Below are 16,734 nucleotides of genomic sequence, written 5' to 3' on the forward strand. Positions count from 1 at the left end.
GGTTACAGATGACTAGGCGCGGGAGTCGATGCCGTCCCGGTGTCACCCAATAATCCTCTCGGCGGGGCGGGGGGTGGGGACTGGGAACCTCCACGTCGGACTGTTTAAAATGTGACACCACTCCGAGTGACACTGCGCTGCAAAGACAGGTGTATTCCTCTTCTTCGTATCTATTGTGGTATTACTGCCTTTTAGAATACTTTTTGTTTTGTTTCCCAAAGCTACAAGGCAAATTAGCTCTTGCTGACAGAAATGTCACCTCTACGGAAGCCTTTAAGGTCCATTTGCGTGCTTCCCCTTTTAAAATGAGCTGTTGAGAATGAACATTAATGGAAGGAACACACAGAACCTCGGCTTTATTCCCTGTTTTATTATTAAAAACCCAGCAGTCATTAATACCTGTGGTGTTTGTACAGGCAGGGCAGAAATGACATATGGTAAACTAAAGCTGCTGTCATTCTGTTAAGAAAATAAAGACAAAAATATATAAAGATATGCTACAGAATGACTGTTTTATTGAAACACGTTTTTAAAAATGTTACATAGATGCAGGGAAAGAAGAAAAGTACAACAGCAGTTCAAGAGATTAAATGAAAGAAGAAAAAAAGGTTTGGGTGTTTTATTTGAAATTGGTGTTCCATTTCCTTCTCGGTCAAGTGTTTCTTTTTCTTGTTTAATGTTGTGAAAAACCAAAAGGAGACAATCATATCATCTCGTCCTCTTTCTGTCCGTCTGTCCATCTTTCTTCATCGTTTCTTTGGAGGTTGGGCTGTGCGGGGAGGAGTGACGGGCCGGCCGGAGTTCATCCCTCCGTACTGGTACTTTGCCTTCTTCTCAGATGGCTTCAGGATCTGGGAGCAGACGGGAAGAAGAAGAAGAAGAAGATGCTCGGTTATTACAGGCTGACCCGACTGAAGGACATCAACAGCTCTACATGGCCGCCGACAGTTTGTTACGCCTGCATAATGAAAGTTCGACAAGAGTTGCATTCTGACACTAACAAATAAATATGTATTTAAAACTCATGGAACATCTCCATGGCAACACACATCTGAATTTCATAACATCCAATACACCTTAACCATCTTTTTATTAATAATGTTTATAATACTGAGGCTAATACTTAAAAAAACAATGCAACATACAGCCTTCTGCAACAGTTTTCATAACTTTTCAGTATTTTGTGGTATTAAGTGGTCTATAGCTGTTAAATAGAAGGAAAATTAACCATGGGTTTAAGAATTTGAACAACTAAAAATCTGAAAAGTTCATTTGCATTCAGCCCTCCTGGTCTAACTTTGCAACCAGGAAGGACTTCCCGTAGCAGTCAGTATTACGGCAGATCTGAAGAACCCTCTGAACGAAAACGCTTTCAGTGAACGGTGGTTCTGCAGCCATCACCATCTAGAACTCGTAAGAAATTTGTAAAATATGACTTACAACATTTAATTCCCCTTTGGGATTAATATTTGTGTTGAATTGACATACAGCTGCATGTCTTCTGGTTTGTTTGCCGATTCTACTTTGCAAAAGAGTTCCAATTCAGACTGGATAGTGAAAATCTGAACTGCAAATGTTGCTGTTTTTCTACAGCTGCCTGAGTTTAGTTGGATGTATTAAACCAGTAGTAAGGACTGTTGAGGTTTTAGACATGGCTCAGTCAGCCGCTGTGCTGTGTGACTAGAACAGATCATGGGTCAGATGCTGCCAGACTGTTACTATGAGGTCATGGCCTCAGACCTGGAAGGAGCACATCAGGGTTTCGTCCACGCTCATCATGCCCCCGGCGTTGTCGAACTCTCCGCAGTAGTTTGGAGCTGAGAACAGGGTCACCAGCTGCCGCTTGGCAAAGAACTCATACCCGTCTTCTACCACCTGGGGGCGTCGGAGACACAAGAGTGAATGAAGACCTTTGTATTAAAACGGATTTATCTCTATGTTTTGGCTCAAACATGCTTCATGCAGATGGATGGAGTGGTACCTGGTGAGCTCTACAGATTAGGTCCAAATCGTGACGGTTGAGAAACTTGCTGACCACATCCGCTCCGAAAGTGAAGGAGACCCCACGGTCGTTCTCTCCCCAGCCTTGCACGTCCTTATCTGGGTCGGACCACAGCAGATCGCACAGAAGGCCTGCAGGAAAAATGTTACAATACATCATGATCTCATCACCTGCTTACTGCTGCCAGCGAAGAAGAGAGCTCTGGTAGTAGCTTCTTTTCCACACACTGACCTGACATTTCTAGGAGGCCATGAGATTTAATCATCCCAGGATCTAATACTTGCAGAACTACAAGAAGTCCTATTTAATGACATTTACTGAAGTGTAAGGATGCAGGGTTCATATACAGAGACAGAGTCATCATGAAATACCATAAGAGGATCTGAGAGACAGCGAGTGCCAGGGTCTAAACACTGGCAACCATAAAAGGACAAAAACTGGAACATTTAATGAGGAGGGGTAAAGACAGAGAGGCTTGACTTCCTCTGGTCCAACTGGAATTAGATATGGGTAAGTAATACTCAGAATGCTGGTCCAGTGGGAGTAGCTCATTTTCTTACCTTAGACCACAAACCATTTAGCAAAAAAACAAGAAAAGTCAACAAAAACTTAAGTTTATGTTGGTGAAAATTAGAACCTGCATCAGAATCACAGGGAAATGTAGTAAACATAGCCCCACCCAACCTTAAGAGGGTTAACCTGGGATTGCAGCTGCAGCGATTTGTTTCTCATCTATTCTTCAATTTCTTTAGATCGCTACACAACTAGCTGCTTTTTTAAATTTCATTCAGCCTACTTCATGTTGTCAGGTTCCATTTAATTGAGTTCTTGATAAGGCAAGTCTGTCAATACTCTCTTGCTGTTTTTAACGTCATTGTGGAGGAATTATGGCCCACTCTTCTTTGCAGAATTGCAAACCCCACTTTGGGGGTTTGACCTGAATTTCCTGTTTAAGGCCATTTCACATCATCTCATTTGGATTCAAGTCTGGACTTTAACTAGGCCACTCTAAAACTTTAACATTATCCAAGGGTGGACCTGCTGATGTGTTTGGGATAATGGTCTTGCTACAAAACCCTAGTGTACCAAAAGTGTAGGTCACAAACTTAAGGGTGGACTTTATCCTTAAGGATTTTCTGGTAGAGAAAACTATTGATGGTTCCATCAACTACGCCAAGTCATCTTGGTACTAAAGCAGCCCCTTTATTTATGGGGCAGGGGCCTGCATTGGTGGTCCAGGTTTCTCTATTTTAGAATGTTTGATTTTACCGTTAATCGCTGAAGCCTCAGAAGAGGCTATGTAACCCTTTCCAAACAGTTTAAGAAATTGGACGTTTTTGTGTTCCCCACAGGCTCAGGTTAGGTTGAAAAGCTTTTCTATCAACATTATCACCTTCATGCAGCTCGATCAGAGTAGCTGCTTTGTTTTCTATTAGCTCTGAAGGGCAAGATAGCCCCCTTCTAAAGATACACTGAGGAAACATCCATAGCCGGCCACATATTTTTCATGCTGTGAACATTCATTTTGCCCCTCGAGTTCATTTCGAAATTCTCCTTTTCCTTGGCATGAAGTGCAGCTGGTGCATGTGTACATTGAGCTACCTGTGTCAGGCACGTCTGTGGGTCTCATGATCCGTCTGATCTGCTCCATAGACTGCAGGTCAGGAGAGAGGCCTGATGAAGAATGAATGATTAAAATGTTTAGTTAATAACAAGTCTTCGCCATAATGCAGATCACACCAAGTCTGAATATCAGGAGGTCTGGTTTCTCAGGGCTCACTGCAAACATCTCCCCACAACAGTCTCCAGTGTTGAATACCTCCATGACAGCAGAAGATCTTCTCGTCCACTATGGCAGCGATGGGGAGACAGTTGAAGCAGTCAGTGAAAGTCTTCCACAGTTTGATGTTGAATCTGCGTTTACCTGCAGGATGAAAAGGAGAGGCTGTTAGGAAAAAACACAGTCATCTAACTGGAGGATGTTCCTGAGTTATCTTCATCTAACAGGAGGATGTTCCTGAGTTATCTTCATCTAACTGGAGGATGTTCCTGAGTTATCTTCATCTAACAGGAGGATGTTCCTGAGTTATCTTCATCTAACAGGAGGATGTTCCTGAGTTATCTTCATCTAACAGGAGGATGTTCCTGAGTTATCTTCATCTAACTGGAGGATGTTCCTGAGTTATCTTCATCTAACAGGAGGATGTTCCTGAGTTATCTTCATCTAACAGGAGGATGTTCCTGAGTTATCTTCATCTAACAGGAGGATGTTCCTGAGTTATCTTCATCTAACAGGAGGATGTTCCTGAGTTATCTTCATCTAACTGGAGGATGTTCCTGAGTTATCTTCATCTAACAGGAGGATGTTCCTGAGTTATCTTCATCTAACAGGAGGATGTTCCTGAGTTATCTTCATCTAACTGGAGGATGTTCCTGAGTTATCTTCATCTAACTGGAGGATGTTCCTGAGTTATCTTCATCTAACTGGAGGATGTTCCTGAGTTATCTTCATCTAACAGGAGGATGTTCCTGAGTTATCTTCATCTAACTGGAGGATGTTCCTGAGTTATCTTCATCTAACTGGAGGATGTTCCTGAGTTATCTTCATCTAACAGGAGGATGTTCCTGAGTTATCTTCATCTAACAGGAGGATGTTCCTGAGTTATCTTCATCTAACTGGAGGATGTTCCTGAGTTATCTTCATCTAACAGGAGGATGTTCCTGAGTTATCTTCATCTAACTGGAGGATGTTCCTGAGTTATCTTCATCTAACAGGAGGATGTTCCTGAGTTATCTCTATCTAACTGGAGGATGTTCCTGAGTTATCTTCATCTAACTGGAGGATGTTCCTGAGTTATCTTCATCTAACAGGAGGATGTTCCTGAGTTATCTTCATCTAACTGGAGGATGTTCCTGAGTTATCTTCATCTAACAGGAGGATGTTCCTGAGTTATCTTCATCTAACTGGAGGATGTTCCTGAGTTATCTTCATCTAACAGGAGGATGTTCCTGAGTTATCTTCATCTAACTGGAGGATGTTCCTGAGTTATCTTCATCTAACTGGAGGATGTTCCTGAGTTATCTTCATCTAACAGGAGGATGTTCCTGAGTTATCTTCATCTAACTGGAGGATGTTCCTGAGTTATCTTCATCTAACTGGAGGATGTTCCTGAGTTATCTTCATCTAACTGGAGGATGTTCCTGAGTTATCTTCATCTAACTGGAGGATGTTCCTGAGTTATCTTCATCTAACTGGAGGATGTTCCTGAGTTATCTTCATCTAACTGGAGGATGTTCCTGAGTTATCTTCATCTAACTGGAGGATGTTCCTGAGTTATCTTCATCTAACTGGAGGATGTTCCTGAGTTATCTTCATCTAACAGGAGGATGTTCCTGAGTTATCTTCATCTAACTGGAGGATGTTCCTGAGTTATCTTCATCTAACAGGAGGATGTTCCTGAGTTATCTTCATCTAACTGGAGGATGTTCCTGAGTTATCTTCATCTAACTGGAGGATGTTCCTGAGTTATCTTCATCTAACTGGAGGATGTTCCTGAGTTATCTTCATCTAACTGGAGGATGTTCCTGAGTTATCTTCATCTAACAGGAGGATGTTCCTGAGTTATCTTCATCTAACAGGAGGATGTTCCTGAGTTATCTTCATCTAACTGGAGGATGTTCCTGAGTTATCTTCATCTAACAGGATGATGTTCCTGAGTTATCTTCATCTAACAGGAGGATGTTCCTGAGTTATCTTCATCTAACAGGAGGATGTTCCTGAGTTATCTTCATCTAACAGGAGGATGTTCCTGAGTTATCTTCATCTAACAGGAGGATGTTCCTGAGTTATCTCTATCTAACTGGAGGATGTTCCTGAGTTATCTTCATCTAACAGGAGGATGTTCCTGAGTTATCTCTATCTAACTGGAGGATGTTCCTGAGTTATCTTCATCTAACAGGAGGATGTTCCTGAGTTATCTTCATCTAACAGGAGGATGTTCCTGAGTTATCTTCATCTAACTGGAGGATGTTCCTGAGTTATCTTCATCTAAGTGGAGGATGTTCCTGAGTTATCTTCATCTAACTGGAGGATGTTCCTGAGTTATCTTCATCTAACAGGAGGATGTTCCTGAGTTATCTTCATCTAACTGGAGGATGTTCCTGAGTTATCTTCATCTAACAGGAGGATGTTCCTGAGTTATCTTCATCTAACAGGAGGATGTTCCTGAGTTATCTTCATCTAACAGGAGGATGTTCCTGAGTTATCTTCATCTAACAGGAGGATGTTCCTGAGTTATCTTCATCTAACTGGAGGATGTTCCTGAGTTATCTTCATCTAACTGGAGGATGTTCCTGAGTTATCTTCATCTAACCGGAGGATGTTCCTGAGTTATCTTCATCTAACTGGAGGATGTTCCTGAGTTATCTTCATCTAACAGGAGGATGTTCCTGAGTTATCTTCATCTAACTGGAGGATGTTCCTGAGTTATCTTCATCTAACAGGAGGATGTTCCTGAGTTATCTCTATCTAACTGGAGGATGTTCCTGAGTTATCTTCATCTAACAGGAGGATGTTCCTGAGTTATCTTCATCTAACAGGAGGATGTTCCTGAGTTATCTTCATCTAACAGGAGGATGTTCCTGAGTTATCTTCATCTAACAGGAGGATGTTCCTGAGTTATCTTCATCTAACAGGAGGATGTTCCTGAGTTATCTTCATCTAACAGGAGGATGTTCCTGAGTTATCTTCATCTAACTGGAGGATGTTCCTGAGTTATCTTCATCTAACTGGAGGATGTTCCTGAGTTATCTTCATCTAACTGGAGGATGTTCCTGAGTTATCTTCATCTAACTGGAGGATGTTCCTGAGTTATCTTCATCTAACAGGAGGATGTTCCTGAGTTATCTTCATCTAACTGGAGGATGTTCCTGAGTTATCTCTATCTAACTGGAGGATGTTCCTGAGTTATCTTCATCTAACAGGAGGATGTTCCTGAGTTATCTCTATCTAACTGGAGGATGTTCCTGAGTTATCTTCATCTAACAGGAGGATGTTCCTGAGTTATCTTCATCTAACAGGAGGATGTTCCTGAGTTATCTTCATCTAACAGGAGGATGTTCCTGAGTTATCTTCATCTAACTGGAGGATGTTCCTGAGTTATCTCTATCTAACTGGAGGATGTTCCTGAGTTATCTTCATCTAACAGGAGGATGTTCCTGAGTTATCTCTATCTAACTGGAGGATGTTCCTGAGTTATCTTCATCTAACAGGAGGATGTTCCTGAGTTATCTTCATCTAACAGGAGGATGTTCCTGAGTTATCTTCATCTAACAGGAGGATGTTCCTGAGTTATCTTCATCTAACAGGAGGATGTTCCTGAGTTATCTTCATCTAACAGGAGGATGTTCCTGAGTTATCTTCATCTAACTGGAGGATGTTCCTGAGTTATCTTCATCTAACAGGATGATGTTCCTGAGTTATCTTCATCTAACAGGAGGATGTTCCTGAGTTATCTTCATCTAACAGGAGGATGTTCCTGAGTTATCTTCATCTAACAGGAGGATGTTCCTGAGTTATCTTCATCTAACTGGAGGATGTTCCTGAGTTATCTTCATCTAACTGGAGGATGTTCCTGAGTTATCTTCATCTAACTGGAGGATGTTCCTGAGTTATCTTCATCTAACTGGAGGATGTTCCTGAGTTATCTTCATCTAACTGGAGGATGTTCCTGAGTTATCTTCATCTAACTGGAGGATGTTCCTGAGTTATCTTCATCTAACAGGAGGATGTTCCTGAGTTATCTTCATCTAACAGGAGGATGTTCCTGAGTTATCTTCATCTAACTGGAGGATGTTCCTGAGTTATCTTCATCTAACAGGATGATGTTCCTGAGTTATCTTCATCTAACAGGAGGATGTTCCTGAGTTATCTTCATCTAACAGGAGGATGTTCCTGAGTTATCTTCATCTAACTGGAGGATGTTCCTGAGTTATCTTCATCTAACAGGAGGATGTTCCTGAGTTATCTTCATCTAACTGGAGGATGTTCCTGAGTTATCTTCATCTAAGTGGAGGATGTTCCTGAGTTATCTTCATCTAACTGGAGGATGTTCCTGAGTTATCTTCATCTAACAGGAGGATGTTCCTGAGTTATCTTCATCTAACTGGAGGATGTTCCTGAGTTATCTTCATCTAACAGGAGGATGTTCCTGAGTTATCTTCATCTAACAGGAGGATGTTCCTGAGTTATCTTCATCTAACAGGAGGATGTTCCTGAGTTATCTTCATCTAACAGGAGGATGTTCCTGAGTTATCTTCATCTAACTGGAGGATGTTCCTGAGTTATCTTCATCTAACTGGAGGATGTTCCTGAGTTATCTTCATCTAACTGGAGGATGTTCCTGAGTTATCTTCATCTAACTGGAGGATGTTCCTGAGTTATCTTCATCTAACAGGAGGATGTTCCTGAGTTATCTTCATCTAACTGGAGGATGTTCCTGAGTTATCTTCATCTAACAGGAGGATGTTCCTGAGTTATCTCTATCTAACTGGAGGATGTTCCTGAGTTATCTTCATCTAACAGGAGGATGTTCCTGAGTTATCTTCATCTAACAGGAGGATGTTCCTGAGTTATCTTCATCTAACAGGAGGATGTTCCTGAGTTATCTTCATCTAACAGGAGGATGTTCCTGAGTTATCTTCATCTAACAGGAGGATGTTCCTGAGTTATCTTCATCTAACAGGAGGATGTTCCTGAGTTATCTTCATCTAACTGGAGGATGTTCCTGAGTTATCTTCATCTAACAGGATGATGTTCCTGAGTTATCTTCATCTAACAGGAGGATGTTCCTGAGTTATCTTCATCTAACAGGAGGATGTTCCTGAGTTATCTTCATCTAACTGGAGGATGTTCCTGAGTTATCTTCATCTAACTGGAGGATGTTCCTGAGTTATCTTCATCTAACTGGAGGATGTTCCTGAGTTATCTTCATCTAACTGGAGGATGTTCCTGAGTTATCTTCATCTAACTGGAGGATGTTCCTGAGTTATCTTCATCTAACTGGAGGATGTTCCTGAGTTATCTTCATCTAACTGGAGGATGTTCCTGAGTTATCTTCATCTAACTGGAGGATGTTCCTGAGTTATCTTCATCTAACAGGAGGATGTTCCTGAGTTATCTTCATCTAACTGGAGGATGTTCCTGAGTTATCTTCATCTAACAGGAGGATGTTCCTGAGTTATCTTCATCTAACAGGAGGATGTTCCTGAGTTATCTCTATCTAACTGGAGGATGTTCCTGAGTTATCTTCATCTAACAGGAGGATGTTCCTGAGTTATCTCTATCTAACTGGAGGATGTTCCTGAGTTATCTTCATCTAACAGGAGGATGTTCCTGAGTTATCTTCATCTAACTGGAGGATGTTCCTGAGTTATCTTCATCTAACAGGAGGATGTTCCTGAGTTATCTTCATCTAACTGGAGGATGTTCCTGAGTTATCTTCATCTAACAGGAGGATGTTCCTGAGTTATCTTCATCTAACAGGAGGATGTTCCTGAGTTATCTTCATCTAACTGGAGGATGTTCCTGAGTTATCTTCATCTAACAGGAGGATGTTCCTGAGTTATCTTCATCTAACAGGAGGATGTTCCTGAGTTATCTTCATCTAACTGGAGGATGTTCCTGAGTTATCTTCATCTAACTGGAGGATGTTCCTGAGTTATCTTCATCTAACTGGAGGATGTTCCTGAGTTATCTTCATCTAACAGGAGGATGTTCCTGAGTTATCTTCATCTAACTGGAGGATGTTCCTGAGTTATCTTCATCTAACTGGAGGATGTTCCTGAGTTATCTTCATCTAACTGGAGGATGTTCCTGAGTTATCTTCATCTAACTGGAGGATGTTCCTGAGTTATCTTCATCTAACAGGAGGATGTTCCTGAGTTATCTTCATCTAACAGGAGGATGTTCCTGAGTTATCTTCATCTAACAGGAGGATGTTCCTGAGTTATCTTCATCTAACAGGAGGATGTTCCTGAGTTATCTCTATCTAACTGGAGGATGTTCCTGAGTTATCTTCATCTAACAGGAGGATGTTCCTGAGTTATCTCTATCTAACTGGAGGATGTTCCTGAGTTATCTTCATCTAACAGGAGGATGTTCCTGAGTTATCTTCATCTAACAGGAGGATGTTCCTGAGTTATCTTCATCTAACAGGAGGATGTTCCTGAGTTGTCTTCATCTAACAGGAGGATGTTCCTGAGTTATCTTCATCTAACTGGAGGATGTTCCTGAGTTATCTTCATCTAACAGGAGGATGTTCCTGAGTTATCTCTATCTAACTGGAGGATGTTCCTGAGTTATCTTCATCTAACAGGAGGATGTTCCTGAGTTATCTTCATCTAACAGGAGGATGTTCCTGAGTTATCTCTATCTAACTGGAGGATGTTCCTGAGTTATCTCTATCTAACTGGAGGATGTTCCTGAGTTATCTTCATCTAACAGGAGGATGTTCCTGAGTTGTCTTCATCTAACAGGAGGATGTTCCTGAGTTATCTTCATCTAACTGGAGGATGTTCCTGAGTTATCTTCATCTAACAGGAGGATGTTCCTGAGTTATCTCTATCTAACTGGAGGATGTTCCTGAGTTATCTCTATCTAACTGGAGGATGTTCCTGAGTTATCTCTATCTAACTGGAGGATGTTCCTGAGTTATCTTCATCTAACAGGAGGATGTTCCTGAGTTGTCTTCATCTAACAGGAGGATGTTCCTGAGTTATCTTCATCTAACAGGAGGATGTTCCTGAGTTATCTTCATCTAACTGGAGGATGTTCCTGAGTTATCTTCATCTAACAGGAGGATGTTCCTGAGTTATCTTCATCTAACAGGAGGATGTTCCTGAGTTATCTTCATCTAACAGGAGGATGTTCCTGAGTTATCTTCATCTAACAGGAGGATGTTCCTGAGTTATCTTCATCTAACAGGAGGATGTTCCTGAGTTATCTTCATCTAACAGGAGGATGTTCCTGAGTTATCTTCATCTAACAGGAGGATGTTCCTGAGTTATCTTCATCTAACAGGAGGATGTTCCTGAGTTATCTTCATCTAACTGGAGGATGTCGTTTCCACAGGATGACGTATGTATCACAAGGCACCCCCACTTCTCCACATAGGATATCGGATCTGGATTTATGCATCCCCAGAGCATAATGCTGCCACCACCAGGTTTCACGGTGGACATGAACACATGATGTGTTCAGGGTAATGTGCAGCGCTAATGCTTCCTCAGTGTTTAGCATGCAGGGCAGAAACTACCACGCTTACAACAAGCTTCAAACACAACTTCTTATGACTTTCTTCTTCCCACTCTCCCAAAATGACTCCATCTGTAGAGTGCGCGACTTCTCACCAAAGCTATGGATTTCTGCAGCTCCTCCAGAGTTACCGTTTTTCCAATTATTTTTCTCCTTGTCTGGCCTCTCAGGTTAGGTGGCCATGTTTTGGCAGTTTAGCCATTTTCAGATTATAGAGGGAGGAGTGCTGTAGACGATGTTTTTTTATAACCTAAGCCTGCTTTAAAATTCTCCACAACTTTCTCCTTGACCCACCTGCTGTGCTCCTTGATCTTTATGATGCCCATTGTTCATTCATGTTTTCAAACAAGCTTCAAAGGTCATCACAGAACAGCTCAATTTAAACTGAGCTTAAATTACACACAGCTGGACTCTGGTGACGTCTAAAAGCAACTGGTTTACCTGGATTTTATTTAGGGTAGGGTTGTCTAAAGTGTGGCCCGGAGGCCATTTAAGGGCCTCAACTGATGAATGACACAAATTTGGTCAGACAAATAAATCTTTTAATGGAAAATGTTATGTAAAAGTAATAATCTTTTACACAATGCAACTTTTTAAAAGTTCATTCATCAAACTAGGTAACATCAATAAAGTTCGAGTAACGATCATTCTTTTTGTGAATCATAGAAAATGTTATTTTCTGCAAAGCATAAAACAATCAAGCCCAAAGACTGAGCAATTTCTACGTCTTTCTTTTAAGGCAAACCTCCAAGAGCCTTCCTATGTTTTGGATCTACAATGATTAACAGATCCATAAAAAAATACTTGTAAGTTTAATTAAATACTGCAAAACACTGCAGGTTTAGTTAATTGTTTAGCAGGGAAAAAACCCCACAATTCTTTCTTTTAAAAAGAAAAACAAATACGATGATTTACTCATGTTTTTGTGATGCTTTTCTGTTCCAAATCATGCATAAAATAAACTCAATGAGGCACAACCGGACATGCAGGAAATCAAATGGCCTCTCTGTCGTCACACAGGAGGAGAGAGCTTACACTCATCGTAGAAGCCGTAGATGCGGTTGATGGAGGCACACTCATGGTTGCCCCTGAGCAGGAAGAAGTTCTCGGGGTATTTGATCTTGTATGCCAGCAGCAGGCAGATGGTCTCCAGAGACTGCTTCCCTCTGTCCACGTAGTCTCCTAGGAACAAGTAGTTGGCCTCCGGAGGGAAGCCGCCATATTCAAAGAGCCTCAGCAGGTCTGTGTACTGTCCATGGATGTCACCTGAGGTAAACAGAACACAGGAAAAGCATGCTCACGTGATCCTTCAAAAAATGTGCTTAATAGTCAAGGAGGGAGGTGGTGGGACTGACCGCAGATTTTGAGCGGAGCCTCCAGCTCCAGAAGGATTGGCTGACTAAGGAAAATTTCCCGTGACTTGATGCAGAGGCCGCGCACCTCCGCCTCCGTCATCTGGACAATCTTGCCTGGACGGCATCCTCGCACTGGTGGAGGGGAAAGGAGAGATGGGAGAGAGGTTAAAACAAAACTCACAAAAAAAAGCCATTTCTCTGCTCTAGCAAGAGGACTTCTCTGCTGCGTTGTCACATGACCTCTGCCAGTTTCAGTTTGTCAGTGAACTTGAAGCTAAATATGGGGGACAGGGTTTAGTAAAGAGGAAGACAGAAATAGCCCGGAGGGTACTGTTGATGGTGTTGGGAAGGGATGCTTGGAGACACTTCCTGTTATGCAACAGTTTTTTTTTTTTTGGAGAGAAAAGGGTTCGTTTAGTCGTTGCAGCAGTCATGTCACGTAACCAAATCAATACTCAGATACCATCATTAATGTCTAACTTTAGCCTTCCCCTAATTCATTATACAAAATCTTGTTCTTTTTATAATTCTTTGAATGTTAATTACCTTATTTTGGTTTCACTTCTTTGTTGGTACGGCTTTCTGACTGTTGTTGGGGTTGCAGCTAATTGCCTGTAATTATTTTGCTCGGTGTATTTAGCTACTATAATGAGATACAGTCTGTGATGCCAGTAAGTTCATAACATCAATTATGCAACATGAGGAATATCCAACTCTACCCGTTTTTGTAGAGCTACTCTGACCTGACGCTATAAGGAAACCAGGCCCAACCACTATACTGTTTGTCTGAGCTGCCAGGACATGACAGAACAAACAAACCTAATAATTGGACTATGTAGGCTTTGGTTATTGCTTCAGAGCTTTTAGGATCCGATTGAATTTATTATTCACTAAAAAGTCTGAGAAGTAGTGCAACTTAAACCAGCTTCACTGAGAGAAGACATAAAACACACAGCTGATATGTAATCTTATGCATTTACAAACTAATTCACATTACACCAGATAAAACATAGCTAAATCTGTTTCCACTGCTTTATTCCATGTCTGCTTTCAACAAAAAGATGTGAATTGCAATCAATATGTTCAACTGCCCTTTAGCAAATAACATGAACATTATATGCAACAAAAGTGATTCCCTAAAAGAGCCTGAAGGCCTAAAAACTGCAGAAACTTGCATAAAAGCTTGAAATGCAGTCAAATTGCTTTAGGTGACGCTATTATTTCCAAGTTTGTGAATAACTTGGCTTATATTATGAAAATGGAATAACAATTATTAGGAATCAGACTGAATGACCGCTAGCGTACATAGGAACCATTCTTTCTGCCACATGTGACTGTAAGCTGTTTGATTAGCACACAACTAGCGGCACACATTGGGGGGTCCGTGGGTAGGGGGTGGTATATTCTGTACATCATTATGACTAGACATGCACTAACCGATCGGTAAGTTTTGACAAGTCGAACAGAAATTTTTTATTTTTTTTATATACACATTAAATTGATCAAATCTAGGATAGATCATGATTTTGGTCCTTACCATTTTTTGTTTGATTGAGGAAAAAGGTGAAAAAACATCAGAACACCAGTAATTGGTATCAGCCAGAAGTCCAATTGGTGGATCTTTAGTTAAAATACTGAACTACAGTTCCGATTATGCACAGATGGTGCTATTGGACCTATTTTAGATTGCTGATCTATATTTGTCATCACATTTTTGTGTTTTATCTTTAGACTAATCTGTTAAATGATCCCAGAAAAACGTGATTCTGTTGAATTCCATTGAATTTGTCTTTGGGATGAAAAAATTATTTTTTGAATTGAATTTACTTTTAAATAAAAGGAGCCCCTCCCCCCAGGAATGTTGATCTATTATTTAACCAGAAAAAAACCCGTGTTTAAACCCGGAACAGCTCCTACCAGAATCCCTCCGGTAGCTCCATGTTTTCCCACTGCCCCATTTAATCCTGCTACGTTTACACAAAGAGGACGTCCAGCACGTCCATGTTTCTTCCTCGGTGGTGAACCGCAGAAGTGGGCCAGAGCTGACTCAGGCTGCTGCTCTCAGATGACACCACAGCATTATGATAGAAACTATAACATCAAACACTGTTTCATAGCCAGATAGAGTCAGGAGGAATGCCCCAGCTCTGTGAAAACTGTTTGCTTTAATGAGGAAAAACGCAAAAGATGGAGCGTGTCAAGATTCCTGCGGGTGAATCCCTGCAGTGTGCAGCACACCACTCCCACTTCTGCCTGGAGACCATAACACCCACCTCAGCTTGACTCTGCGACTGCATGCAAACAGTCTGCATTCACACTTTGGCTGAAAGGGGACACCAGGACTATATTAAGAGTGTCCAAAAAGAGGGAGAGCTCAGGTCAACAATCAAGACAACTTGAGTAGAGAATCGATGTTGAAACAGAGGCAGGACGACATCGTTCAGACAACAATACACAGCCGAGGAATGTCTGTGTGTTGGGCTGTGTGTGTGTTGACTGCTGAGTGACTTCACACCCCTGCCTATTCCAGCTCTGAGATGACGTGTCCACACATCTGTCCTCTCAGCTGGTGGGGAGGTAGGCCTTAATATATGGGGCGGACTGAGACGTAAAAGTAGACCTAACGGCAGGCAGAGCTGCTCGTCTGAAAGGATCCCCTTTCAGCAGGGGGTGAATCTGAGCCCTGCTCAGGGAACACGGTCACAACGCCCCAGCTTCTTCATCTCCTCCCACACTGATTGACGGTGACCTTGACTTCGGATCGTACCACTCCAAGCTCATGGGGATGGAAGTGTCCCGGCATCCCTCTGTCCGTCGCCACAGCAGTGCAGCTTGCAGTCGAAAGAGGGGTGGTGGTACCTACATCTGATCACCATGGAAACGTAGAAAGACCAGTTTTGTGTCTTCAAGGTGTTGTCTGAGTGGAGCGGCTGCTGCATCTCAGAGTGCACCACATAGTGACAACCCCCCCCCCCCCCCCCCTGCAATAACAGCCACTGACAGTTAAAAACTAACTTACCGGGTTCAATGCAAACACTCCTAGACCTCCAGGTTAACCACTTTACATTTGTAGCCAACATGCTTTGCAAAGGAATTCATACGCCTTGATTTTTTGGCCCATTGTATCAACAATAACCCCCCCCCCCCCCCCCCCCCCCCCCCCTACCTTTTTGTGACAGAACAAAAACTACATACACGTCCTGCGGGAGGAATGTCACCTTTATATTTAGTTAGTTCTAGAGCCAAAAGGGATCCTCGAATGTGTCAATTAACTTCCTGGAGGCAAATCTTCATCCTCCAGGCTTCGTTGACTTCTGTTGATCTATCGGGCCGGTTGGTTATTTGTGTTGCGTAACGCTTTCACTTCCGCTAATGATAACCTACACTGATATGAACTGTTGGATCACACAACGCAGCCGTTTTCTCCTCATGTTTGATGAATGCTGTGTGTTAATGTGCAGAAGGTTATATTAACTTCACAAGATCAATTCCTGAATATTAAGAATAATTAAATACCAGTTATACAATTACACAAACTCTTTTTAGGTTTTAATTTAAACTTGGTTTTCAGTTCAGTCTCATTCAATTTTGACTAAATATTAGGCTTTGTGTTCGTAAATGCAGACATGTACTCTAAACATATAATTCTTATATTTAAGTGTTAAATGCTGTCTACATATTTTGTAGTATGCAAAAAAATTGAATAATTAGGTTCATAATTGTTAAAAATAATTAATCAATACAAATTAGGCAAGTTTAATCTGAAAGAAAAAGCCCTTAATGGTACGGTTGTGGAACAAGTCTTCTAAACCATGCAACACCAGTAATGCACTACATTGCTGTTTGCAGTTGTAACACGACGAGGGCTGTGAACACTTTACCGCAGATCTCTGGCCTAGTGTTGGTGCTGGAGGACAAATGTTTCCCCAGATATGTGCAAAGGTATTTAACTCTGCAATGCTTTAGCTTTTGCTTCAAATCAGCAAGACTGCCTATAATGTTTCAATATGGTCTTGATCATGAGTTCTGACCCACCTTGCCAAGTTAAACATGAAGTATAGGCA

At 41.6% G+C, this 16,734-nt stretch overlaps 1 protein-coding gene across 1 annotated transcript in view; it reads right to left on the reverse strand.

The window, feature by feature from the left end:
* Nucleotides 1–350: 350 nt before the first annotated feature.
* The window catches only part of LOC124880276 (serine/threonine-protein phosphatase PP1-beta catalytic subunit), a 29,040-nt gene continuing 12,656 nt past the window's right edge, over nt 351–16,734 (reverse strand). Inside the window, exons 2-8 of the mRNA XM_047385311.1 lie at nt 12,671–12,802; nt 12,351–12,581; nt 3,822–3,926; nt 3,605–3,676; nt 1,982–2,133; nt 1,741–1,875; nt 351–851 (exon numbers count right to left, since the gene is read on the reverse strand). Of these exons, the coding sequence (XP_047241267.1) occupies nt 747–851; nt 1,741–1,875; nt 1,982–2,133; nt 3,605–3,676; nt 3,822–3,926; nt 12,351–12,581; nt 12,671–12,802 (932 nt within the window). The 3' untranslated portion in view covers nt 351–746. The remainder of the gene's footprint in view (nt 852–1,740; nt 1,876–1,981; nt 2,134–3,604; nt 3,677–3,821; nt 3,927–12,350; nt 12,582–12,670; nt 12,803–16,734) is intronic.

The sequence above is a fragment of the Girardinichthys multiradiatus genome, chromosome 14 (assembly GCF_021462225.1).
Source record: "Girardinichthys multiradiatus isolate DD_20200921_A chromosome 14, DD_fGirMul_XY1, whole genome shotgun sequence".
In the NCBI taxonomy this organism is placed as follows: domain Eukaryota; kingdom Metazoa; phylum Chordata; class Actinopteri; order Cyprinodontiformes; family Goodeidae; genus Girardinichthys; species Girardinichthys multiradiatus.